Source organism: Scyliorhinus torazame, chromosome 1 (genome assembly GCF_047496885.1).
Source record: "Scyliorhinus torazame isolate Kashiwa2021f chromosome 1, sScyTor2.1, whole genome shotgun sequence".
NCBI classification, from domain to species: Eukaryota; Metazoa; Chordata; class Chondrichthyes; order Carcharhiniformes; family Scyliorhinidae; genus Scyliorhinus; species Scyliorhinus torazame.
This window is the reverse complement of record NC_092707.1, coordinates 247,435,194-247,462,528: the sequence shown is the minus strand read 5'-3', so window position 1 is coordinate 247,462,528 and position 27,335 is coordinate 247,435,194. Positions and strand designations below refer to the sequence as shown.

Sequence of the window (27,335 nt, the reverse complement as noted above, 5' to 3'; positions counted from 1 at the left end):
ATGTATGTGAATTATGAACCCACACTGAATAAACGTTATTCTGTGAGCCTTCCCCATTGCATGTTCCAGAAAGGTAGGGATAACTTTAAATTCTTTGAGTAAAGTAGGATTGTACTATACTTTCTTTGATTTTTTTTCCTACTTGTCAGAAAATACATAGCAGCATTTCCTCAGTTTTCACTTTATGCATTCTCCAATTGACTTGGCTATTTACAGTGGGCAGAATTCAACCAAAGAATGTCTCAGTGTCATTTTGGACAGGTTTGGCCGGGTGTTCCACCGGCTTTTCGGATGAGATCCACACTGGCTTAGGACGGGATCGAACAGCCATGTTCCGCTTGAAAGGCAGCGCACCACGGCACGAGTCTGACAGATGCTGTGCGTTGCCGCGCCCGGGATCTACCTGGCTCGCAATGCCTCGCGAGATCTAATGTGATCTTGCGAGATGCTGCAATATAACTCCTGCCCATTTTCCTACCTATCTCATACCTCCTTCTTCTTTTCTCCCACTCACCACCTTCCTCCTTGACCCTCCCTGTCACTGCCCCTCTCATGAGCCCTCGGTCACTGTGTAACTGCTTGTGTGACATAAAACTGTTTTGTGAATTGAAAAACAAACAGATGTGTAATATAGCTTTAGTAAGTTATTATCCAAGCTTCTGAGCCTTCTTGCAAGGTAACGGATGTAATTGGAAAATATATTTGGGCTGGAAAAAAAATAAAATTCTGCAAAGTAACTTTTTCACTGCTCCTCAACAACCAATCACAGGTTCCCTAACTCCCATCCTTCCTATTCCTCCAATTATAGGTTCTTGCTCTGGAGGGGCAGCAAGAGGGAGGGGACCTGTGATTGGTGAAGCTGGAACAGTGAGCATGAGAGAAACAGAGTTTTGTGATTGGAGAAGCAGCTGCTCAGATCCTGGGCAGGAATAGGTGGAAACGTTTCAAAGTATGGTAGCGATTGGGCACTGCCACGAGCTTCCCGATGCTCGACCCGGCGAGGCCATCACTGGTGTCAAATGTTAATTGGTCCACTTAACGAGGCCCCGCGGGGTTCACACCGCAAATGATGGTCCCGCCTGCTGATTTGCCAGGAATGTGCCTGCCAGCTCCCCGCTAACAAGGGGGAGCAGCACTTAAACCAATCCTGCAGAGCAAACCCCACACAGCTCACAGCCATGTCAATGAGGACACCAATCCTATGATTTGAGGATATCGACCTGGCCAGATTGTCGGATGTGGTCGAGATCAGATGGGGGAGGACCGGCACCAGTGCCATTAGAAGATTGATGACCTCCACTGGGCCGCAAAGGTGGGTTGGCACCAGCCCCCTGGCACCGCACACCCCCACGAGCATGCGCCTGGCACCGTCCCCATTCCGCACCGTACCATGCCTAGGCAAGCCCATGTTCAACAGTGCTGCCTACACCGCCGCCCCCTACCTCCGCACCCCACATGCCCTCCCCATCCCCCGCTTCCCCACCACCCGACATGCCCTGCCCATGAACCCCAGCTGCAGAGGGGGCCCCTGGTCACTGGACCCCACACGCTGTACCCCAGACACCTGCACATAACGTTCCCTGGACCAGGTGCTGGTTCCCTCACCACTGCACACACCCACCCTCTGGTCACAGAGATGCCCCTGGTGCTGGAGTCCAGACCCTGGGTGTTTGGATGTTGAATGCTGCATCCATGGTGTTGCTTCCTGCAGTGTTCAGGCAGTGTCCCAGTATCACGGTCTAATTGGGATGCTCGGCAATAACCCCCACATGCTACAAGGCACGCTTACCCACGGGAATCCACTTGGGAGCTGTGAAGTGCTCACTCAACTATGATTGCCAATTCCCGATTAGCAATAGCCTTCAGCCCAGAGGCCAAAGGCCTCCACAGTCAATGGGAGTTGTGGGTGATCAGTGGAACATATAGGCAGGGGCTGGCGTTGCACCCATAACGGCTACATATGATCCAGGGGGTGGCATGGTGGACTCACAGGAACAGAGACACTCACCCATCCCTCCACCCCCCCCCCCCCCAGCCCAGGGGCAAACCCCCCTCCACCAATGACAGCCCATCCTGACTGAAGATGCCCCCCCAGTACCTCTCCTCCCGCCCCCCTTACTCCAAGCACCAGGGCAGCAACCCCATTGACCCTGGTTCACTGCCTGGGAATGAAGATGGCTACTCACCTCCTCGAGTCCCTGCAGCAGCCATTCCAGCAGCTTCGGGTTTTTAAAAAGGAGTACTAATCGGCGCCTGCATGATCACTTGCTGGGGAGGTGGTTAGACCACGGGAGGCCATTAGATAGGGGTCTTTCCCGTTAATTGTATGGAGATTGGCCTTAAGTGGTGATTATTGATTTCTCGCCATGCCACGGCAGGATCCTGATTTCACCGACAGGTGCAGGTCGGTTAAATCGCAAACCGATCGGTGCCCGGCGCAGTTCTCGATTTTGGCCACTCCTGCGATCTAACATCCACATTACGCTCTCCCTCAATCGTAACGTGGCCATTAAATTGTGCCCCCCACTCTGTCCCACACTCACTGCTTCTCCAGTCAAACTCAGCAATTTGTATGAGGTGGGGATGGGGTGATCTTTCTTGAATTTTTTGCCTTCTTATTCTATGAGATTTTGCAGACTACTTGTAAGGTTGCCAGGGTGAAGTCAATTGCCAACCCATTGTATTTTGAACCCTGATTCACAGAATATGGATTCCTGAAATTATGCCAATCTATTCTGATAGTTTAGTAGAACTGTTTGTATTCCAGCTGTGCAGAAAACAGAGAAGGAAGGAGGGCAAAACTCACATGGCAATGCTCACCCAAGACATGAGTTGGTGAGAAACGATCAAGAATTTCAGCAACCTGCTGACACAGAACCAATGGTGGAATATTCAGACAGTTGCAAAGGATTGAGCCAAAGCAGATATGCTTCCCAAGAAAATGGATTGGAAACCAACCCTGTCACAAGTCAGTTAGACTGCAAGAACATTCAATATTTGCAAAAGAAATACCAAGGTAACATGTTACTGTTTGAAATCAACGTTTTATAACTGTTGTATTGTAGGTAAACACATGTTCATAGGTACACTGTTGATTTCAGGATTCCTTTTTTGAAGTCTCTTCAGAATTAGAAAAAATATAATTGGTTAAGTTTTTCCCTCCATCCATTGAACATTTAGATTCTTTGTTGCATATGGTTCCATCTCCACTACTATGGTGACTATTATTGTATTCATAGGTGAACCATTACAATCACAACAAGCTATTCCATCATTGAGGGAGCAGGTAAAGTCTGCGGAGTCCGATCTTCTGTTATGGTCCCAGCCAATGTTACCACTGGGCAAATCGGATCCCAGAGTAGAACCCGGCTTAACTCTTATTTTTTGTTTAGATACATGAAAGGCAGTTATTGTATAGAGTCACAGGACTGCCGATGAACTTTTCACAAAATAAGAACAAAAGAACAAAGAAAAGTACAGCACAGGAACAGGCCCTTCGGCCCTCCAAGCCTGTGCCGACCATGCTGCCCGTCTAAACTAAAATCTTCTGCACTTCCAGGGTCCGTATCCCTCTATTCCCAACCTCTTCATGTATTTGTCAAGATGCCCCTTAAACGTCACTATTGTCCCTGCTTCCACCACCTCCTCCGGCAGCGAGTTCCAGGCACCCACTACCCTCTGTGTAAAAGATCTTGCCTCGTACATCTCCTCTAAACCTTGCCCCTCTCACCTTAAACCTATGCCCCCTAGTAATTGACCCCTCTACCCTGGAAGAAAGCCTCTGACTATCCACTCTGTCTATGCCCCTCATAATTTTGCAGACCTCTATCAGGTCGCCTCTCAACCTCCATCGTTCCAGTGAGAACAAACCGAGTTTATTCAACCTCTCCTCTTGGCTAATGCCCTCCATACCAGGCAACATCCTGGTAAATCTCTTCTGCACCCTCTCTAAAGCCTCCACATCCTTCTGGTAGTGTGGCGACCAGAATTGAACACTATACTCCAAGTGTGGCCTAACTAAGGTTCTATACAGCTGCAACATGACTTGACAATTTTTATACTCAATGCCCCAGCCAATGAAGGCAAGCATGCCGTATGCCTTCTTGACTACCTTCTCCACCTGTGTGCCCCTTTCAGTGACCTGTGGACCTGTACACCCAGATCTCTGTCAATACTCTTGAGGGTTCTGCCATTCACTGTATATTCCCTGCCTGCATTAGATCTTCCAAAATGCATTACCTCACATTTGTCCGGATTAAACTCCATCTGCCATCTCTCCGCCCAAGTCTCCAAACAATCTAAATCCTGCTGTATCCTCTGTGCTATCCGCAATTCCACCAACCTTTGTGTCGTCTGCAAACTTACCAATCAGACCAGTTACATTTTCCTCCAAATCATTTATATATACTACGAACAGCAAAGGCCCCAGCACTGATCCCTGCCGAACACCACTAGTCACAGCCCTCCAATCGAAAAGCGATTGGAATAGTAAAACATTTATTAGACAAGAAAAGATGAATTATAATATACTACTCCTTCACCCCAGCTATACCTTTACAGATATATACAGATTTGTAAGGATAGCATAAGATACCAAAAAAATCTAATTTATACTCTAATTTACACAGTAAGTACACAGTCCATGTAAACCAATAGGCGAAATATGGTCAACACACCACACCCTGAAACCAACTTCTACAGTTTTCTTATCAACTCCCCCCAGACACCAGTCATACTGTGAGCCAACTGGTTTTACTGGAACTCTATCTTCCACAAAAGGATTTCCAATATCCACTTTCGAAGTACACACCTTGAAATCTTCTCCTAAACAAAGCTTTCTCTCGAATGTCTTCACCAAGGAACCACCTCCAGGGTTCCACCCTCTCCTTCTAGCTTTTTTAAAAATAGAATTTACAGTGCAGAAGGAGGCCATTCGGCCAATCAAGTCTGCACCGGCCCTTGGAAAGAGCACCCTACCCAAGTCCACATCGCCACCCTATCCCCATAACCCAGTAACCCCACCCAACACTAAGGGCAATTTATCATGGCCAATCCACCTAACCTGCACATCTTTGGACTGTGGGAGGAAACCGGAGCACCCGGAGGAAACCCACGCAGACACGGGGATGATGTGCAGACTCCGCGCAGACAGTGACCCAAGCCGGGAATCGAACCTGGGACCCTGGAGCTGTGAAGCAATTGTGCTAATCACTATGCTACCGTGCTGTCTTTGCCCTGGATTCCCACATGCATTCTAACTTCCTAACCACACAATCTACCACCTATCCAGCCATGTCAACAGACACTGCTACTTCACAGACCCATAGTGAGTAGTCACCAACCTCTGGTCACCTTCGATCTGTGGTTTCTTGCAAGTCAGTGTACCAGGTCTGCACCTTACAGCCCTGTCTTTAACTTGGCACCTCTCTCTTTGCCCCTCACTCTTGACTTCACTGAACAGAACCTTTTTCCCAAATCCCTGTTCTATGCTCCTTTGAACAGAAGCTCTTGTTGGAACTTGTTTCTATGGTTTCTGGGACTTTCTTCCTTAGTTTCTGGGACTTGCTTTCTTTCCCTTTGTATTTTCCTACCTATGCTGGCTGTTTCTATGAAAAACTCCTTAGTTCTGGGTTACCTTGTTCCAACAGACCCAAACTGCTTCTTGCTATTCTGTGGGCCCCTGGTTGCTAAGCAACAGCCTAGTTTTTTTATACCCTGGGATGTATTCTCATCCTCCCCAGCCACGTGTTTCTTGGCAGCAGCGGGATTCTCCTATCTGTGAGGCTTGTGGAAGGGAAAAGGGTTACGAAGACAGAAGACAGAAGAGATAAATGGGTCTTTTAAGGAATTTTATGCAGGATTATACAAGTCTGGGAAATCTGGTGGTGAGTTGGCGACCGTGGAACATTTCTTCTCTGCTTTGAAGCTCTTGGAGGGCTTGGAAAACCAATGTGGGGCTCTTAATGCCCCACTTTCTGGGGAGGAGGTATCAAAGGCCATTAAGGAGCTTCAGTTGGGTAAGGCACCGGGACCAGGTGGCTTTGGGAGTGTGTGTTTATAGGGACTTCAGGGATTTGTTGGTAGACTTGTTAGACCCATTGGTGGGTATGTTTTGTCACTCTTTTGAGTCAGGATGTTGCTGCCGACTCTAATATTCCTTTGATTATGAAAGCAGGCAAGGACCCAGAGGAATGTGCCTCCTATAGGCCAATTACTCTTCAGGGTGTTGACTTGAAACTGTTATCTAGGATTCTGACCAAAAGGCTGGATGGAAGACATCCTCTGACAATTATGTGGGAGAACCAGACTGGATTTGTGAGAGGAAAATTTTCATATAAGAACATTAGAAAGCTGCTAAATGTGATACAGGCATTTCAGAAACGTGCAGTGGATGGTCTGGTTATTTCTTTAGATGCAAAGAAAGCATTTGACCGAGTTGAGTGGAATTATCTGTTTTATACATTGCGAGGCTTTGGGTTAAGGGTGAATTATATTAAGTGGATCCAATTATTATATCATATACCCACAGCAGCGAGGATCATGAATGATTTGAGGTTGTCGCTCTTTGAGCTTCAGAGACGGACTAAGCAGGGTTGCCCTCTGTCCCCCTTGTTTGCACTGGTCATTGAGCCACTGGTGAAGGCCATTAGGTTGGACCCCTTGATATCGGGGTTGGAATGTGGGATGAAGCTGCATAAGATCAAGCTGCTTGTGGATGATGTGCTGCTATTCATGTCAAAGAATAAGGCTATTTTAGATGCAAGGTTAATTAGGAATCTCATAGTAAAAGATCCATTGGGAAATAGTTTTCATAATACAATTGAATTCCATATTAAGTTTGAGAGCGATATACTTGAGTCTCAAACAAGAATCTTTTTAAACAAGAAGTTTAAAAAAAATAAAAAATTTATAGTACCCAATTATTTGTATTTCCCCAATTAAGAGGAAATTTAGCGTGGCCAATCCACCTACCCTGCACATCTTTGGGTTGTGGGGATGAGACTCACGCAGGCACGGGAGAATGTGCAAACTCCACACGGACAGTGACTCGGTCCTAGGACATAGGCAGCAGTGCTAATCACTGCGCCACCGCACTGCCCGAGAATCTTAGGCTTAAATGGAGCCTCCACGTGGAGGCCCGACCGGGCCTACTTCAAGATCCGACCCCAGGAGCGCCCAGGGAGGGAACAGACCACGGGACCCAGCCCAACCTGCCTCAGGATGCCCCTGCCCACGACCCAGGACCCCTGAAACGGCGGAGACCGCGCACGAGGACCCAAACGCGCTGCAAGGTATTCCCGCGCCCGCAGAACGCCAGGACCCATCCGGATCGCAAACATGCCCCCCTAGCAACCCCTCTATCTCAACCAGCGCCCGGGGCCCTGCCAGACGCGACCCCAGATACGTAAACAGCGCCCTGGTCCCCGCCAGCGCCGTGGAGCCCGCCAGACACAACCACCTACCTTCCACAAGAGCTGACATCGGCCATCGGATCCCAGGATCATCCAGCAGCAGCCGCCGACCGAGGAAGCGAGGGAAACGCGGCGGTCTGCAGGGTAGACTGAAGCAACGCGGTTTCAAGACCCCTCTCCCCAGCGTACTCCTGGCAAACGTCCAAGCTATCGAAAACAAGCTGGATGAACTTAACGCCAGACTTACCTCTCAGAGGGAAGTAAAAGACTGCTGTGTGCTCTGTTTCACAGAGACATGGCTCACCCCTGCCACACCGGACTCTGCCATACAACCTGAAGGCTTCTCAATTCACCGGGTGGACCGCACGGCATCATCAGGCAAAGCGAAGGGTGGAAGGGCTTGCCTCCTCATCAACTCCTCCTGGTGCTTGGATGTGGCGACTCTGGCAACCTACTGCTCCCCAGACCTGGAATACCTGACCGTGAAGTGCCGCCCATATTATCTTCCACGCGAGTTCACTTCAGCCATTATCACAGCGGTCTACATCCCACCCCAGGCAGTAGTGAGGAAGGCGCTGGACGAACTATACACACTAATAAACAACTACGAAACAGAACACCCGGAGGCCTTGTTCATCGTGGCCGGAGACTTCAACAAGGCCAACCTCAAGAGTGTACTGCCAAAATTCCACCAGCACATCTCCTGTCCCACCAGGGGCGACAACACTCTTGACCACTGCACTCAAAAATCAAGGGCGCCTACCGTTCCATCCCCCAACCGCACTTTGGGAAATCAGACCATAAGACGGTGCTCCTTCTCCCGGCATACAAGCAGAAACTCAAGCGGGAGAATCCAGCTAAGAAGGTTGTGCAGTGCTGGTCCGAGGAGACAGAAGAGCTCTTACGTGACTGCTTAGAGACAGTGGACTGGTCCATATTTAAGAACTCAACGACCAACTTAAATGAGTATGCCACCACCGTCACAGACTTCATCAGCAAATGTGTGGACGACTGCGTGCCAAAGAAAGCAGTACGTGCGTTCCCCAACCGGAAACCATGGCTCAATCGCGAGATTGACTCCCTACTGAAGGACAGATCTGAGGCGTTCAAGGCAGACGACCCTGACCTATACAAGAAATCCAGGTACGACCTCCGCAAGCCATCCGGAATGCCAAGAGAGAATATCAAACCAAGCTAGCATCACAGACAGACTCTCGGCGGTTGTGGCAAGGACTAAACAACATAACGGGCTACAAAGCGAAGCCGAACAGTATCTCTGGCAGCAACGCACCCCTCCCCGATGAACTCAATGCATTCTATGCTCGGTTCGAGCAGGTAACCAACAATCCGCTGGCGAGTGCCCCAGCAGCCCATAATTCACCCATACCCACCATCACAGCTTCCGAAGTCAGATTGGCCTTCCTGAAAGTGAACCCTCGGAAGGCGACGTGCCCAGACTGGATCCCTGGTCGTGCACTCAGAGCCTGCGCGGACCAGCTGGCAGAGGTATTCACGGACATCTTTAACCTGTCCCTACTCCACTCCGAGGTCCCCACCTACTTTAAGAAGACCACCATCATACCGGTACCAAAGAAGAACCAGGCAACGTGCCTCAATGACTACCGACCAGTGGCCCTGACTTCAGTCGTAATGAAGTGCTTCGAGAGGTTGATCATGAAGCGCATCACCTCCATACTCCCAGTACGCCTTGATCCACTGCAATTTGCATACCGCTGCAACCGGTCCACATCAGACACCATTTCCCTGGCCCTACACTCATCCCTAGAGCATCTCGAAAACAAGGACTCCCTCATCAGACTCCTATTTATTGACTACAGCTCCGCCTTCAACACCATAATCCCAGCCAAGCTCATATCAAAGCTCCAAAACCTAGGACTTGGCTCCCCACTCTGCAACTGGATCCTCGATTTTCTGACCAACAGACCATAATCAGTAAAAATGAACAACAACACCTCCTCCACAATAGTCCTCAACACCAGCGCCCCGCAAGGCTGCGTACCTAGCCCCCTACTCTACTCCCTGTACACACACGACTGCGTAGCAAAACTTGGTTCCAACTCCATCTACAAGTTTGCTGACGATACGATCATAGTGGGCCGGATCTCGAATAACGATGAGTCCGAATACAGGAGGGAGATAGAGAACCTAGTGGAGTGGTGTAGCGACAACAATCTCTCCCTCAATGCCAGCAAAACTAAAGAGCTGGTAATTGACTTCAGGAAGCAAAGTACTGTACACACCCCTGTCAGCATCAACGGGGCCGAGGTGGAGATGGTTAGCAGTTTCAAATTCCTAGGGGTGCACATCTCCAAAAATCTGTCCTGGTCCACCCACGTCGACGCTACCACCAAGAAAGCACAACAGCGCCTATACTTCCTCAGGAAACTAAGGAAATTCAGCATGTCCACATTGACTCTTACCAACTTTTACAGATGCACCATAGAAAGCATCCTATCAGGCTGCATCACAGCCTGGTATGGCAACTGCTCGGCCCAGGACCGCAAGAAACTTCAGAGAGTCGTGAACACAGCCCAGTCCATCACACGAACCTGCCTCCCATCCACTGACTCCATCTACACCTCCCGCTGCCTGGGGAAAGCGGGCAGTATAATCAAAGATCCCTCCCACCCGGCTCACTCACTCTTCCAACTTCTTTCATCGGGCAGGAGATACAGAAGTCTGAGAACACGCACGAACAGACTCAAAAACAGCTTCTTCCCCACTGTCACCAGACTCCTAAATGACCCTCTTATGAACTGATTTCATTAACACTACACCCTGTATGCTTCATCTGATGCCAGTGCTTTTGTAGTTACATTGTATATGTTGTGTTGCCCTATTATGTATTTTCTTTTATTCCCTTTTCTTCTCATGTACTTAATGATCTGTTGAGCTGCTCACAGAAAAATACTTTTCACTGTACCTCGGTACACGTGACAATAAACCAATCCAATCCAATCCAATTAAGTAGATATGAGGGGAGAAGTGGCTAAGAGTGATTGAGTAAATAGACTAATAGTGTGGCAGTAAGTAAACAATGGGGAACATTCAGAGGTGGACTTTCAATGAATCACACAGTACTGCATGGGAACACTAAACGGAGCCTTGGTAGCTCTAAATTTGTTGATAGGCTCAAGAAATTAGAATGTGTCTCTCAGCAGCCTATACTGAACAATATCGGGCTCTGATTGCTGGACTCCCTTTTAGGGCGGGAAAACAGTTTGCCAGATATTGAGAGGTGGCGGAGACTCCGAGCAGTTCAGACACAGATCTCCTGAATTGGTGTGAAGTTTCTGAACTTTCATTGGTTAAAAGTACAAAGCAGCACCCAGGTTTTGGGTGCACAGCCTGAGGCAAAAGTGAGGTCATCGACCTAACATTAGGGTGCGAGCCTGCAATGCCTTCCGTGAGGCAAGGAGGATGTGCTGGCGAACAGTTGTCAAGGGGAGCAGTAGAGTGACTCTCGATCTCCAGGCCAGGGCTGAGGAGGACAGGTGGGCAACCAACTACAAAGAACAGAGATCACCAGGCTAAATAGCCAGCAGCCACCATTCAGGAGCACATGCGGCTGTCGAGGCTCGGCTACCCAAGAATGTGCTGAGAGCTGAGCAGTCGGAAGGTGCAAAGGAGGCCAGGCAAGTGCTGGCGTCATGTCTCGGGAGCAGCGGCCAGGAGGCGGAATGGGCTGGGCAGCAACCAGGCCTGGTGGCGAGGGCGAGAGAGAGAGAGAGAGCAGAGGCTAAGCCAGATAGCTAGCAGCAGCAACTGGGCACGCAGGTAGCCAGCCAGGAGTGCACATGGTAGCTGAGCTCGAGGCTCGGCAACCTGAGAGAGAGGTGAACGGAGCAGTAGTCGGGAGGTGCAAAGAAGGCCAGGCAAGCGCCGGTGTCGTGTCTCACGGAGTGGGGAAGCAGCGGGCAATGATAGCTGGGCGACTCGACCAGAGCCAGAGGCCAGCCAGACAGGGTTGAGGGTGAGAGAGCTGGGCAGCAACCAACATCTTTCTTCTTGTTGTTTTTGCATGTTGAACTTACTGCCTGTTTTAGTATCAGTCATTTCTCTCTGATTGATTGCAGTGTCTTTTATGATATCTGGCTTGCTTTGACTATCCACCTGCATCACAGCTTTCCCAGAGGTTATTGCCAGCAACCAGTTACTCTGGTAGGATTTTGGCAGTGACCTCCGGCTCATCCTCCCACTTTCTGATCATAGCCGGAGTACACTTGGAATGCATCTCTTCCTGTTCCTGTGATGCTAACTCTGGTGTCTATGAGGATCTAAATTTGTCTGTTTCCTGTTTCTCATCTACTGCCCCCCCCCGGCAACATCATCCAATAACACAGCATTCATTGTCACATGTATTCTGGTGATATCCAGCTCCATCTCACCACCACCTCTCACAACTCCTACACTCATGCTAACTTATCCGACTGCTTGCCAATATCCAGTCCTGTCTAAGCATACATTTGCTCCAATTAAATGTGGGAAGACTGAAGTCATTTTTGTCACAACTCCAAGCTCGGCTACCCTATTGATTTCATTTCTCTCCCTGCCTGTGACTAAATCAGACTATTTAATCTTAGTGTCATATTTGACCCCAAGATGAGTTTTCAATCGCAAATCCACACCATCACTAATACTGACTATTTCCATCTCCATAACATTGCTCGACTTCATCCCCAACTCTGCTCGCCTGCTGCTGAAACCCTCCTTCAGGCCTTTATTACCTCTTGACTTCACCCCAATGCACTTCTGGCTGGTCTCCCATACTCGACTGCAGTAACCTTGAGGTAATTCAAAGCTCTGCTGCCCGTGTCCTTGCTCACAACCTTCCTGCTTGCTGACCTAAGTAGCCCCCTCCCCACCCCAGTCAAGCATCCCAATCATCTTGATTTTAAAATTCTCATCCTTGTTTTCAAATCCCTCCAAGGCCTCGTCCCTCCTTGCTTTGTAATTTCCACTACCTCACAACCCTCCGAGATATCTGGCAGGTGGTAGAGGGCTGGGGGGGTGGGGGGGGGGGAGTCATTGTGTGTAGGGAAGACCTATGGAATTATGAGGGTGGCAATCGGGGTAGATCTATGGGGAGAGGAAGGTCCAGAGACCTCTATTGCTTTAAGAGGAGGGCATCCCCAGTCAGCAGGGGACTTCTGATGGAGGCAATTCCCCCACTTGATTTTGAATAGTCTTCAGTTTCCCCCTCCTGCCGATCTATCACCCCCTCACCAGCCTGAAACGTGAGGCTGGGTGGGAAAAGGCCCTTCAGTGCCATTAAGTGGCTACTTCAGTGCCTTAACTAGGACAAGGGCTGCCTTCCCAGCTGAGGCCCTGCCCACACCAATGTAAAATCACAACTAGGTCTGGCGGCCTGGATCCCGGAAGGAATCCCATTTATGCAATTTCACGTACTCCCCACTTTTCAAAACCCCTAGTTGGAGTGGGGGAGAGCAAAGGTCTGGGTTATGAATTTTTTTTTTTACACTATGGTCAAAATTATGAATATTTTGCGAAAATTATTTGAATGCAATATACAAACTGTGAAATAACACAAACAAGTCAACCAGTCACATTTTGCAACCAATCATTCTCTGTCTTTACACATTCTAGTCAAAAGGCACCAAGCTGCTATGGAACTGCTGAAGTCAGAAAGAATGTACACATTCTATCTCTCATTAATTCTGAAAACAAATATTAGTGCGAGTGGAAAGAATATGTTACTGGAGAGTGAAGACTTGAGGTACAGTTTGCAATGTCTTTAAAAATTATAACTCAAGATGTGTTTTGTACTTTTGGTGGATTTAGTGAACAGTTTTCATTTTTATTTTCATCTTCAATAAACACTCGTCGTGTGGACTAGAAACGGTGAAAAAGTTACAAAAATGGAGAAGCAAGAAAATCTGGCAAATATAATGAGAGAAATTTATGCAATTTATAAATATCTCACTTGTTATAAAATGCCTTCAGTCAGTTCTAAGTTAAATGTGGGATTAATATATTGTCATCTCAGGTCTGGGACGTGCAAGGCTCATAGGTGCTGATCATTCTTTTACTGAAACAGTGTGCTATTTACGCAAAGGCAGCTTTCACATATAAGTTTGTTCTATGTGTTCTCGTCATGAGTCTAGCAGCTCACTGATAAATTATGTAAACATCTTTGGGACCCTGCCTCATTCCTTCCTCTTACACATGAGTGATTCTCATTATACCCATACTGCAGATGCTGTCTTACATTTTATTTTGTCAATTTACTTCTTTCTCATTGGTTTAGTGTTTAAATGGCTCAATTTATTTTATTTCTAATTACTTATTTTTTCCTTCCATTATCTCACCAATCATATTGGATAAAATAGTCTTCCCTACCTAAACAAAATCCTAATCCATTGTTAAAAATAAATTTCTCAATGTACAGCTACCATGAGTTTCCCACACAACCATACTCCTACAAATTAAATTCACAATAGTAAGCGCATGAATAAACAGAAAAATCACCGCTTCCATCTTTCAATGTTCGAACAATTTCCTCCCCTCACCATCCATGACTTAATGAAAACTGTTTGCTTCATAAAGCTTCTCACATGGCTTGGCTGTTGAATCTATTTTTAATTTAATGACTTAAAAAGTCGGAGAGCGAGTGGTTCCATTTGAAACATCTCTCTTACTTACGTTCCATTAAAGCTTGCCGTTCTCTGAAAATGGAAGATCTTAGACTTACCCTCCAGTTTCACAAGCCCACCTACCATCTTCAATTAGATGGCAACTATGCCCTCTGGCTATTAATTGGCCACTCTGTGAAAATCACAGATCAATAACAGTATCCTTGGGGGTGAGGTGGATATCCAGGACACAGCCCCCTCTGTTTCTCATCCTCGCAGGGAAAATTCAGTCTAGTGCCAAAGCAGAATGAATTTGGCATGTTGCAGTCAACTGGCATCCTTGACATTGGACTTCAGCTATTCTGCGATTAATAACTCACTCGTACCAAGCCCAAATCATAAAAGGAAATATTGGACATGAAATGCCCATTAGTTCTGAGAAGGTCTCTTTTAGCCTTGCTTGAAATCTAAGATCCACCTGGAGGTTTCCTGAAGATTACTACAGTATGGAAAGATGACAACATATTGTACTCTGAGTAAGCTGATTACAATCTCATTCTGGATGTGTTAGTGTTGATTATTTACAATCTAATCTCTTTCGATGAGTTCAACTCTGAGAAGTTTGATAGCCCTTCAGAAGTAGCAGGTGCTTCGATTATGTAACTGTCATAGACTCATTGAATCCTCACAGTGCAGTAAGAGGCCATTCGGCCCATCGGGTCTGCACTGACCCTCCGAAAGAGCACTCCACCCAAGTCCACCCCTACCCCCCAATTCACCCTGCCCTATCCCCATAACCCGCACATCCCTGGACACTAAGGGACAATTCATCATGGCCAATCCATCTAACCTGCACATCCTTGGACTGTGGGAGGAAATCAGAACACCCGGTGAAACTCACGCAGACACAAGGAGAACATGCTAACTCCACACAGACACTCACCGATCACTGGTCCTTGGCGAGTGAGGCAGTCGTGCTAACCACTGTGGCACGGTGCTGCCAATTACAGATTGTGGGGAAATAAATTTGACATTTAGAATTTTGCTAAAGCTAAGGAAGACAGTAGCACAGAATGTATAGAAGCAAGTAGTCACCGTTATTGTTTGAAAAGCAAAGCTGCAGCACAGAATCCTTGTAATTCTTTGGCAAAAAGATTTTTCGCAATGAAAAATCTTAAAATATATAATGAACTAGGTAAATGGCTTTGTGTTCATTAGCCCCTCAGTCACTACCTCACTGTTCATTTATCAGAATGTTCATTTATAAATTTCCTTGAACAGGAGTGCTGCTCAAGGCCCCACAATGAACAGATAATGATAAATAAGTGAGCTGTAAGCTAGTCCATTTTGAGTGCTTTCAATAGCTTTATGCAAGAAGATAATCACGTTTCAACAGTGAATTTTCAATGAACTTGTGTCTCCCCCCTCCCCCATTCATCACCTGCAGCTGTGATGATTTTTTAAAGTTCGGGCATGGGATGCCCATCCCCTAGGGCAATTAAGAGGCAACCACATTGCTGTGGATCTGTAGTTGCAAGTAGGCCTGAACAGGTAAGGACAGCAGATTTCCTTCCTTAAAGGGCATTAGTGAACCAGATGGGTTTTTATGGCAATTGACAATGGTTTCATGGTCATTTAATTCCAGATTTCTATTGAATTCAAATTTCACCACCTGCAATGGTAGAATTTGAACCTGAGTCTCCAGAGCATTATTCTGGGTCTCTGGGTGACTAGTCCAGCGACAATACCAATCTGCCACTACCTCCCCAATGTTTCAATAAACTCGTATATCCTGGGCGCGATTCTCCCAAAGATTTCTAAGTTAATTTATGGCAGGCTTTTCAGGGAGTTTCCCACCGGCTCTGCCGACGAGTTCCCCACCGCTATCCAATTACATTTAGTCACTTTTTTGAGCCTTGGGGAGTTTCTCACCAGTTTAGGCCACACTTGGAATTTTTTTTAACTTTGGAGAGCTGAACTCTGAGACCGGGCCGCCATTTTGAATGGGTGCCCCGATCTCTAAGTGAGCTTGTGGGTCCCCCACCCATGGGCAATGTCACCCTCAACACCACGGTCGCTACCCCCCGCTCCCCCATCCAAGTGAGGACACCCCGCAATGGGGTCCCTGGGGGTCCCCCTCTTCAGGCCATGCCCATTTGCAGGCCTCCCCTTCCAGGACCTCCACCCGTCACCACCCCAACCTTCCAGAGGCCCCTACTTACCTGCCTTGCACACCCTCACCCTTCAACACCCCCCACCTCCCACCACCTTCCTTTCATGGGGAAGGTCCCCTCAGGTCTGGACCCTTGGAGTGTCACCCTGGCATCTGGGCACCCTTGCACTGCCACCCTGGCACCCAGTCAGTGCTCCCGCTAGCTTGGCATTGCCACCCAGGCACATTGGCAGTGCCAGGGTGGCAGTGCCAATGTGCCAGTTGAGCAGGGCCAAGGTGCCCACATTCCAAGACAAGGGAGCCACCTTGCACTGATCCTGACCACCCAGAGGCCTCCAATGGCCCAGGAGACCCCCTGGATGCTGTTCCAGCACTGGTCCACACAAACGTGGACCAGGTGAATGGTGCCCAGCTGCGACCTCGCTTCGGAGGCCAGTAGATCCTGCGAGGCTGGTGGATTCCGGCTAAGTTAGCCGAAGTTGGTTCAAAACAGTTTCGATGCGCGCTGTTTAGCCCCGCCCCTTGTGGGCAAGATTCTGACTCTGACGCCTTGCAGGGTGAATCCCACGATGCTTGAAGACCTCTGGGAAGCCCGCGAGAGGGCTCTCCCGGGATTGAACGGCCATGCTCGAGCAAGAGCACAACGCGGCCGGTGGATCACCCCCCTATCTCCAAGAATAGATTAGCTGTTCATTTATTTCATCACTGTTTGTGGGAACTTGCTATTTGCAAATTGGTTGTTGCATTTCCACTTCCACTACACAGGGACTACACATCAAACGTATTAACTGTACAGCGAATTGGGAGGTTCTGTTGGCTTTAAAGGGGCTATATAATCCTCCCTCCTCCCCATCTTCCTCATTCTCAGAACTGTGGCACAGTTTCTTACCTTCGTCAATTTTTAACCCATTGAATCTTCATTTTCATGCTTTGAACACCCAAGTTTGGAATCAACTTATCACTTCCTCATTTATATTTTTCTTCTGCTCTTTTTGAACTTTAGTGGTAAGCTATTGACCTTGACCCATCAGCTTATTTCTCAACAAAAAATACAGGAGCCTGGGCGGCACGGTGGCGCAGTGGTTAGCACTGCTGCCTCATGGCACCAAGGAGGCAGGTTCAATCCCAGCCCCGCGCCACTGTCTGCGTGGAGTTTGAACATTCTCCCCGTGTCTGTGTGGGTCTCACCCCCACAACCCAAAGATGTGCAGGGTAGGTGGATTGGCCACTCTAAAATTGCCCTTTAATTAAAAGAAAATACACAAGCTATTTAATGCTGAATAAACTTAAGAATTTCTAATGCCACTAACATACACATCCTGATATTTCAGTGAAAATATTGGAAAAAGCAAAAATAAAGTTACCGTTTGAACAAGTTTGAGATATCTGAATTTTGCTAAATAATTACAACGGCCAGACTTTTACACGGACTTCCAGCCTCATTTGGGAGAAGGTCCTGCCTCCAAGAGGATGTTAAACAGGGGGCACTGAGAAGATCAACTCAAGGGGGCCACCAAGCCAAGTCAGGTTACTCAACAAAGAGAGGCCAGCAGACGCCAGCAGTAAACTGAAACAAAACCCATCCCCACCCCTACGCCCCAATCCAAACATAACATCGCAGTCAAGCATAACCACACCCAAAGGAAAATGGAACAGTGGCAAACAATAACAATAACCTACAAATAGCAGAACTCAACTCAACACAAACTCTAAGCTCATTTTTAAAACTATTATGAGCTACAGAAGACCCTTTAATATCACACCTGTTAACTAACACACCTTGTTTAGCACAGGGCTAAACCGCTGGCTTTGAAAGCAGACCAAGGCAGGCCAGCAGCACGGTTCGATTCCCGGAACAGCCGCGCCGGAATGTGGCGACTAGGGGCTTTTCACAGTAACTTCATTTGAAGCCTACTTGTGACAATAAGTGATTTTCTTTTCATTTCATTTCATTTGTTCGCATGGAGACTCCCAACTGGGGAATAAAACTTATTTAACTTAGAGTGTCACGAGGGCGACTGAAAGTCACGGCAATTAGTAAGAACAAAGAGAAAGAGAAAGGATTATTGTAGGGAGCGAACAGTAGAAATCCCTCATATACAGCTGAGGTAATCAAGATTACACCCAGTAACAGACATGAAAAGTACCCATACAATGAGCCATAGATCAGGTAAAACGGAGCCCAAATTGTACTTCTGGACAACGGAGTCTGCATCTCCCGGCGAGTCAAAAAAATTATTTTTTCATGGAATGTTACACGAAGGCGAGCTGGATAAATTATCCCGAAGCTGACTCCATTCTTATACAAGGAGGATTTCACTTTGTTAAAGGCGGCCCTTTTCTTGGCTAGGTCCGCACTGTTGCCCTGCTATAATCTGATAGAGTAGCTTTCCCACCTAAAATCCGGGTGCCCTCTTGACCATCGAAGCACCAACTCCTGTTTAAAGCTGTAAAACGTTGCAATTACTGCACAAAGAGGACCTCCAGATGAGGCTTGGATCGAAGCGAACGGTTGGTCCAATCTAATTCTGGTGGGATGGAAATACGTTGTCACCCATCATTTTGTGGAACAGATCGGAGAAATATTGAGTAGAGGTGTGGCCTCCTATCCCCTCCAGTAACCGCACAACATGAACACTTTGCTTTCTGCATCTGTTCTCGAGGTCGTTCAGCTTGGATGTTAATGCCCTGTTATCCTTGATCATAATGGGAAGGTAAGACTCCAAGGAGGTGATCTTATTGCTATGGTCAGGTAATGCAGTCTCCGTGTTCGTGACTGTGGTTCCTTGTGCTCGATGGCCTGGCTGGTGATCTTGAGAACTGAACGAATGAGAGCCAAGCCCTCCTTGATTGATCTTTTAAGATCCAAAGTCAAGCATTGACGATATTTCCAAAACTTTGCTGAGTGGAGTGGCTGGAGAAGAAGCTGCCGTTGCCACCTTGCCTCCAGCTGATCCGTGGGAAGCTTCAGAGTCTGCTGTTGAAATTCTGGCTGATTCTTTTCCAGCTTTGTCTCTCCTGGGCATCAAAGAGATGAGAGAACTCTATCCAGTTAATTTTCAGGTCTTCTCCGGTAAATTCAACACCTGTAGCATTGGGGAAAAGGGTAGAAAGGTCAGGTTTCCAGCGGTAGCCACCTCATACGCACGTTCCCCTCACATCGCACCACCGGAAATGATCACCTTCGCACCATTGGGACAATTGAAGCCCTTAACTGACTAACTGATGGCCACTTAAGGGCCTCCTCATACTCCATTGGTATTTTACAAGGTTCCTTCTGTTTGGACACACTATCCCAAATGGAGGATGTCCCCCACAGTACTCCCCATCCCTGCCTGTTCCCCCATCCTGTGCTGAACCTGGCTTCCCCATCACCTTTCAAGCCTTTCAGCAAAGCCATGGTTGAACCCCAATTTTACCTAGGTCTCTAGCACCAAGACCACTCATTTTGGGGGAACTGTCTGCAGTTCCAGAAGGGGCCACTGCTCCTGTTGGTGCTGCTGGGTTGAGAAGGCTGCCAGCTTTCTGATTGGTTGGCAGCTCTTGGCCGGCTTTCCGGTTTTATAGGAAACACCACACATGCAGCAACCAACATCCAAACACCCAGGGGATAGGACACATATCCGGGAACATGTCCATGGCTGGAGGGTGGGTGAGTGCTACGTGTAGGGGGAGATGGGCCAACAAGGGTTTGGAGGTCAGGCTGCTTTGTGGAAGAAAGTGGCAGAGGCGTCATACTTGTACGCGAGGGTTTTTAATGTGTACTACAATGCCCCATTCTCCCGATGGTGCCGCCCCACTCTCCCAACCCCCCTTACCCCTTACCTACCCCTACGCACTTGTCGGCAGCCCATGCACAGCCGTGCCGCTCTGTCCTGTGTTCTGGCTGCAAGACACGGCCTCATCAGAGGGATGGAACTCAGGGGAGCTGGAGGCCACCATCCCCACTCCATGAGATGGGACCGGGTTGGCACCCAGTGGCCCCTCCTCCCGGCCGGTGCCCATAGGGCCCTGGAGTTCACCTTGGGACGGAGGGGCAGCTAGTTTGCCCTGCATCATCAGGCTTGGCCAGCTCTGGTGGCTCTCCATAGTCTGCACCGTCGTGTCGTCTCCCTCGGTGATGTTCCTCAGTGACTGGGACATGCTCCCTCGATTCACTGGCCTCACCAGGGAGGCTGCAGCCAGCCGCCGATCATCGCTGTCCACAAGAAAAGGGCCCTCCCTGGCCTCCGTAGACCCCTGGGGAGTCAGGGTCAGTGCAGGATGGCTCCCTGGCCCTCCCCATGGAACGTGGGCACCTTGGCACTGCCATGCTGACTGGAGCACTGCCTGGGTGCCAGGGTTGCAGTGCAAGGGTGCCCAGGTGCCAGGGTAACACTGCCAAGGGTCCAGGCCCGAGATGGGAATTGCCCATGAAAGGACGGGGGGGGGGGGGGGGGGGGGTGAAGGGTGGGGGGAGTGCAGGGCAGGTAAGTGGTGGCCTCCGGGAGGTTGGGGGGTGACTGGTGGGGGTCCTGGATGAGTGTGTGAAGTAAGGGGGTTTGGGGTGTTCCCACTTGGGGGGGGGGGGGTGGGCTGGTGCCCATGTGTGTGTGGCGGGTGACATTGTCCATGGGTAGGGGGACCCATAAGCTCACTTAGAGATCGGGGCACCCTTTCAAAATGGCGACCTGATCTCTGAGTTCAGCTCTCCAGTGCTGAGAAAATTCTAAGCGTGGGCTAAACTGGTGAGAAACTCCCCAGGGCCCAAAAAAGTGACTAAGTGTCATTGGATAGCGGTGGGGAACTTGCCAGCAGAGCCGGCGGGAAATTCCCTGAAAACCTCGCCACAAATCAACTTCAAAATTTTTCTGGAGAATCGCACCCTATGTCTAATATTCTCCTATTAGAATTACAACCATATGGGTGACACGGTGGCGCAGTGGGTAGCACTGCTGCCTCACGGCACAGAGGACCTGGGTTTGATCCTGGCCCCAGGTCACTGTCCATGTGGACTTTGCACGTTCTCCCCGTGTCTGCGAGAGTCTCACCCCCACAACCCAAAGATGTGCAGGATAGGTGGATTGGCCACGCTAAATTGCCCTTTAATTGGGAAAAAAATAATTGGTTCTCTAAATTAAAAAAAAGAATTACAGCCATGCCCCCTGGTAGCCAAATTTAGGAGGCGGGATTCTCTGTCCCGCTACCTGCCAATGGGGTTTCCCATTGTGGCCACATCCACGGTGTCGGGAAATCTGTGGCCGCTGCCGACGAAGTGGGGGATCTCGCCGACAGAGAATCCTGCCCAGGGTTTCGGACTCTCCGGCAGTTGACTCTGGGGTAGAGGCGGACGTTGTTGCCTTTGTGTCATTGATAGCCCTGAGGTGGATACTGCTCGGTTTGAGGTCTCCCACTCCGCCTAGTGCCTCTGACTGGTTAGGGGACTTTGTCCTTTTTGCCTTTGGACAAAATTAGTTAACCATCAGGGATTCTGTTGAAATATTCTACCTGAGGTGGCAACCGTTTATCTCCTTTTTCAAAGATCTGGACACCGTCAGCTGTTAGGGTTGTTAGGGATTTGGGGTAAAGAGATTAAGTTATTTGCTTCTTCTTTGTTTTGTTTGTATTATTGGAAACATTTTCTTTTTGTTCTTGTTCTATCCTGTACCTGTTTTGCATTGAAAATTTTGTTTGTTGTATTATTTGCAAAAAATTCAGAAAACCCAATAAAAATATGTATATTTTCAAAAATGGTGAGAAGGCTGCCTATGCCAGCCCTGCCACTGTTAAAATACCAGTGGAGGCAGGTACATAGAACATAGAAAATACAGCACAGAACAGGCCCTTCGGCCCACGATGTTGTGCCGAACCTTTGTCCTAGATTAATCATAGATTATCATTGAATCTACAGTGCAGAAGGAGGCCACCCGGCCCCCCGAGTCTGCACCGGCTCCTGGAAAGAGCACCCTACCCAAACTCAACACCTCCACCCAACACCAAGGGCAATTTGGACATTAAGGGCAATTTATCATTGGCCAATTCACCTAACCCGCACATCTTGGACTGTGGGAGGAAACCGGAGCACCCGGAGGAAACCCACGCAGACACGGGGAGGACGTGCAGACTCCGCACAGACAATGACCCAAGCCGGAATCGAACCTGGGACCATGGATCTGTGAAGCAATTGTGCTATCCACAATGCTACCGTGCTGCCCTTAAGAACAAATAAATCTACACTATATCATTTTCCCGTAATCCATGTACCTATCCAATAGCTGCTTGAAGGTCCCTAATGTTTCCGACTCAACTACTTCCACAGGCAGTGCATTCCATGCCCCCACTACTCTCTGGGTAAAGAACCTACCTCTGATATCCCTCCTATATCTTCCACCTTTCACCTTAAATTTATGTCCCCTTGTAATGGTTTGTTCCACCTGGGGAAAAAGTCTCTGACTGTCTACTCTATCTATTCCCCTGATCATCTTATAAACCTCTATCAAGTCGCCCCTCATCCTTCTCCGCTCTAATGAGAAAAGGCCTAGCACCCTCAACCTTTCCTCATAAGACCTACTCTCCATTCCAGGCAACATCCTGGTAAATCTTCTTTGCACCTTTTCCAGAGCTTCCACATCCTTCCTAAAAAGGAAGGTATGCAATGTGTATGGAGCCTGACAACATCACCCCCAATTTTATGGCTACCCCACCTGCCAGCTCACTCCTGTGGGTGGCCATAAAATTCCATTCAGGAAATTTCGAAAGCTGACATTAAACATAACTAAAAGTTGGATTGTTCCCTGCACTGGAAGAAGTTTGAAATCTATGCTACATGACACGTTGACACAGTTTGTTTTGATCAATTGTTCTTTGACCGTCTTTTCTTTGACGCAGAATTTTACCCAGTTCCCTAAGAGCCCTCACCCAGCTTCATACTGCTTTACTTTGTAATCTGGAGGAGAGGATGAACAGATGGCAGTGGCAAGGTGTTGTGGGAGATATATTCATGAAGTTGCTGAACAACGATGAGGTAAATAGAAAGTAAAACTAGTCCAGGAACTAGTTTGTTCAATATGTCTCCCCATAAGAGTTAATTGATTTAGTGGTAAAAATAAATAGTGAAGAATGTTTTCTTTCTGTGCATAGCTATGTGCCAAGCTATCTTATAAGAGGCAGTATAATTGATTTGGGGGGGCGGGAGCCAGCGGGTCTTTTGGTCACACCATGGGTTTGCCGGGGTTGGATTCAATGGGAAATCCCATTGACAGCGGCGGGACCAGCCCTCTGCCAAGAAACACACAGCAGGAGGCGCAGAACCCCCCCCCCCCCCCCCGCCCCCCACCGTTTGCTCCGTATTCCAGACATTACTCATGTTGTGTTTGGTCCTTTATACTTTACGAAGGAATCCAGCAAACACCACGATTTGTCCAAACCAGAATCTTTTATTGAGTCTCATGTTGTAAGATAGCAATCTGATACAGAGCCCGTTACTACTCCTCTGGAACTTGCACCTCACATTGACCATTCACATGTATGTCCTATTACCCTCTCAATCTTCTTCTCCAAATGGCCGGATGTGTCTCCCCTTATATCGGAGTCACAGCTCACGTGAGACCGTATGATGTATCTGTACCGCCATCTGCTGGTTGGAGGTCACATACCACCCATCTATGATATAGCCATAGGCATATCACCACAACTCATGCTGATCTGGGTGGTGTTCAGTTGTAATATGATTGTGTTAATTATCACATTCTAGGCTTTTTATTGCCTGGAAAGCCACCATTTATAGCATTTTTTGAACAGGTTTCCATCATCTTCAAAATGAAAAGTGAAAGTGCTGGGATAGAAGAATAAAGATAATTCAAGACAAAGCCTAGATAAATTAAACTATAAAACTAGAGTTATGAAAAGATTACACAGAAAAATTAAAAAAGAATAGGACAAATAATGGTAACGCACCTATTTTTTTTCATGCTTACTGTATTATGAGGATGCCTGACAATATTTTATAAAGTTATTTTTTCTTTTCAATTTATGTGAGGTTCCTATCAGTAATATTGCCCCATATGAGCGAGAGAGCAGACGACCCTTGTTTTGAACCAATTGCAAAATTTTGGCACAGTCATTTGATCTCCTCCAAATATGGACGGCACAGTAGCACAGTGGTTAGCACTGTTGCTTCACAGCGCCAGGGTTCCAGGTTCAATTCCCAGCTTGGGTCACTGTCTGTACGGAGTGTGCATGTTCTCCCTGTGTCTGTGTGGGTTTCCTCCAGGTGCTCCATGTGGTGATGTGCATCAATGTAAATGCATGTAGGCTAGCTAGACACTAGAGGGAGCACAAGAGACATCACACACACAAACTCAACCAATAGATCAGTTAGATAGGACATGACCAATGGACATTCACGATACACACGGAGGTGACACGACCACAGGGGGGCATTACACCAACCCATATATAAAGGGCACCACACACATTGTCTCCACTGGAAAAGAGGCAGATCGTCAGTGAGAAGAGACACAGGGTTGATTCAATATTACACCCACCACGTGGATTGCAGCAACTGGTTAGTCAGTCTGGGTAGCTATAGTAGGATTAGCAGTAGTGTTGAACCCGAGTAATAGAAGTGTAAATAGTTTAATAAACGTGTTGAAGTTATCTCCATGTCTGAACCTTCCTTTGTCAAGTGCACCACAAGGAAGGCGCTTATGTTACACCTAAAACATAACAAATCATGGTACCAGGACTGAACTGTTTCAATCCATATAGCCATACCTCAGCGTACAGTGACAACCAGCAATACCCAGGCAAGATGTTCGAGATCCGGGTTCCGCAGCAGCTCCAGTGCCATGGCGATCTCCGCGAAAACTGACGGGTATTCCGGCAAATGTTTGAAATCTTCCTGGTGGCAGCCGAACTAGAAGACGTGGATGATGCTGAAAAGACAGAGCTTCTTCTCACCATCGCCGGTGCCAGAGCAGAAGAAATCTTCTAAAAATTCAAGTTCTCCAAGGGGCAAAACAGGAGCGACTTCCAGGCAGTCCTGGACAAATTCCGCAAATACTGTGAGGAAAACACACTCCAACCAGCAAGAAAAGGTAAGAGAAGCGCCAGTACTCACCGCGAGGCCGAGATCCCGGAGCAGAGAACAGTTTTGATCGGCGGCCATCTTTCTAAAGGGACTGCACTTGTGCAGTTGCGAGACGCCGTGCATGCGCAATCACGAAAATGGCCCCCGGTAAAGGAACCGCGATCTGCACATGCGCAATCGATTCCTACGCAGTACGTCACATGCGTCATGACGTCAGAGGCCCCAGACCACGCCCATTTAAAGGGGAAACGTCCCAAATCAAAGAAAAAATCTTTTAAAGCCGTAAAACAACCTTCATGCACCTGGAATTACAGCACAATACCTCAAATTGAACCAGGAAATGAATTTAACCTCCGAAGAACCCTGCAACAGGCAGTTACCTATGCCCAAACCAATGATTCCGACTTTGAATACTTCGATACCGACCTTTACATTTTCTCTGGACCTCGCGAGCCCAATGCCAGCTCTGACGCAAACAGTGATGATATGGTCCTAGAAGACAATGACACAGACGAACCTTTCACCTTGGGAGGCTGCACCAATACCAAATCCGAACCGCAACTAGACGTGTTGCACATTGACGACCCCGACGACGAGTTCTTCGGATTTGAGGATCTTCAACCCAGCAGATATGACATCCCAACCCGTGAGTGCAGGATGATGCTGCAGCCTGACACCAAGAGACAGAGAGCGGCCTGCTGCCACACAGAGCGTGGTCCATGCACCGCTCAGGGTTCCCGACTCTACGAAAGAAGACATGCAAGACTCCACACCGCAGTCCTTGCACGAACAAGAAGTGACTCCAGTGTCACAAGCCTCCACAGCGAGCTCGCGGACAGACTCCACAATTGCAGAAACGCAAGACTACAGAGCGCAGTCCTTGCATGAACAAGAAGTGACTCCAGTGTCACAAGCCTCCACAGCAAGCTCGTGGACAGACTCCACGATAGAAGAAACGCAAGACTCCAGAGCGCAGTCCTTGCACACACAAAACGTGACTCCAGTGTCACAAGCCTCCGCAGCGAGCTCGTGGACAGACTCCACGATAGAAGAAACGCAAGACTCCAGAGCGCAGTCCTTGCACACACAAGACGTGACTCCAGTGTCACAAGCCTCCACAGCGAGCTCGTGGGCAGCCTCCACGATAGAAGCAACGCAAGATTCCGACGCGCAGTCCTTGCAGGATCAAGACCATGAGGGTCTAACAACCTCCTCTGACCAACTAGCGGCAGACGATGGTTAGTCAGTCTGGGTAGCTACAGTAGGATTAGCAGTAGTGTCGAACCCGAGTAATAGAAGTGTAAATAGTTTAATAAACGTGTTGAAGTTATCTCCACGTCTGAACCTTCCTTTGTCAAGTGCACCACAAGGAAGCCGCTCATGTTACACCTAAAACATAACAAATCACTCCAGTTTCCTCCCACAAGTCCCGAAGACGTACTGTTAGGGAGTTTGGACATTCTGAATTCTCCCTCAGTGTACTCGGAACAGGCGCCGGAATGTGGCAACTAGGGTTTTTTCACAGTAACTTCATTGCAGTGTTAATGTAAGCCTACTTGTGACAATAATGAAGATTATTATTATTATTATTACCACCTCTTTTTCGTACCAACACCCCCAGCTTGATTTATTCCCCGACAGCCTGGCTGAGACCAGATACTCATGAGAAATCACACAGGAGAATCCACATTCTGTAATTCAACGATGTATAAAGATGGTGCCTCAAAGAAGCAAACATTTTAGAGTTTATTTTTAAAGAAAACTGTAATTATTTTGAAATGTTAGTAATGAGATCTGCTTTTATATAATTAATAATGGGACACTTTCCAGATTATTTCAGTCTTTTTCTCCAAAGATAATGGGCATTTTAGAATGTAAAAAAAAATTGCATCTCAGCAAATTAAGGGATAATCTTTTTTAGGTTGGAGCTTTTAAGTGTAAATTTTCTCCTGTTTTAAAATTAATACTTCACGACATATATAATTCTTCTTCAGAACTCAGAAACAATTTTGAAGAGTCATATTTCACTAAAATTGTTAACTCTGTTTCTCTGCTAGAGCTGCTGA

The 27,335-nt window shown here is 47.9% G+C and overlaps 1 protein-coding gene across 1 annotated transcript; it reads left to right on the top strand.

The window, feature by feature from the left end:
- On the top strand, positions 1-27,335 carry arhgef33 (Rho guanine nucleotide exchange factor (GEF) 33). The gene is made up of 5 exons (XM_072503430.1): positions 1-73; positions 2,768-3,016; positions 13,041-13,170; positions 23,067-23,202; positions 27,327-27,335. The coding sequence occupies exons 1-5, from the start codon at positions 1-3 to the stop codon at positions 27,333-27,335; spliced, it is 597 nt and encodes a 198-aa protein (XP_072359531.1).

Coding starts and splice junctions, on each gene's coding strand:
- arhgef33 (XM_072503430.1), top strand. CDS start 1: ATGTATGTGAATTATGAACCCACACTGAATAAACGTTATTCTGTGAGC. Junction 74..2,767: donor CCATTGCATGTTCCAGAAAG/GTAGGGATAACT, acceptor TTTGTATTCCAG/CTGTGCAGAAAACAGAGAAG. Junction 13,171..23,066: donor CTGGAGAGTGAAGACTTGAG/GTACAGTTTGCA, acceptor TCTTTGACGCAG/AATTTTACCCAGTTCCCTAA.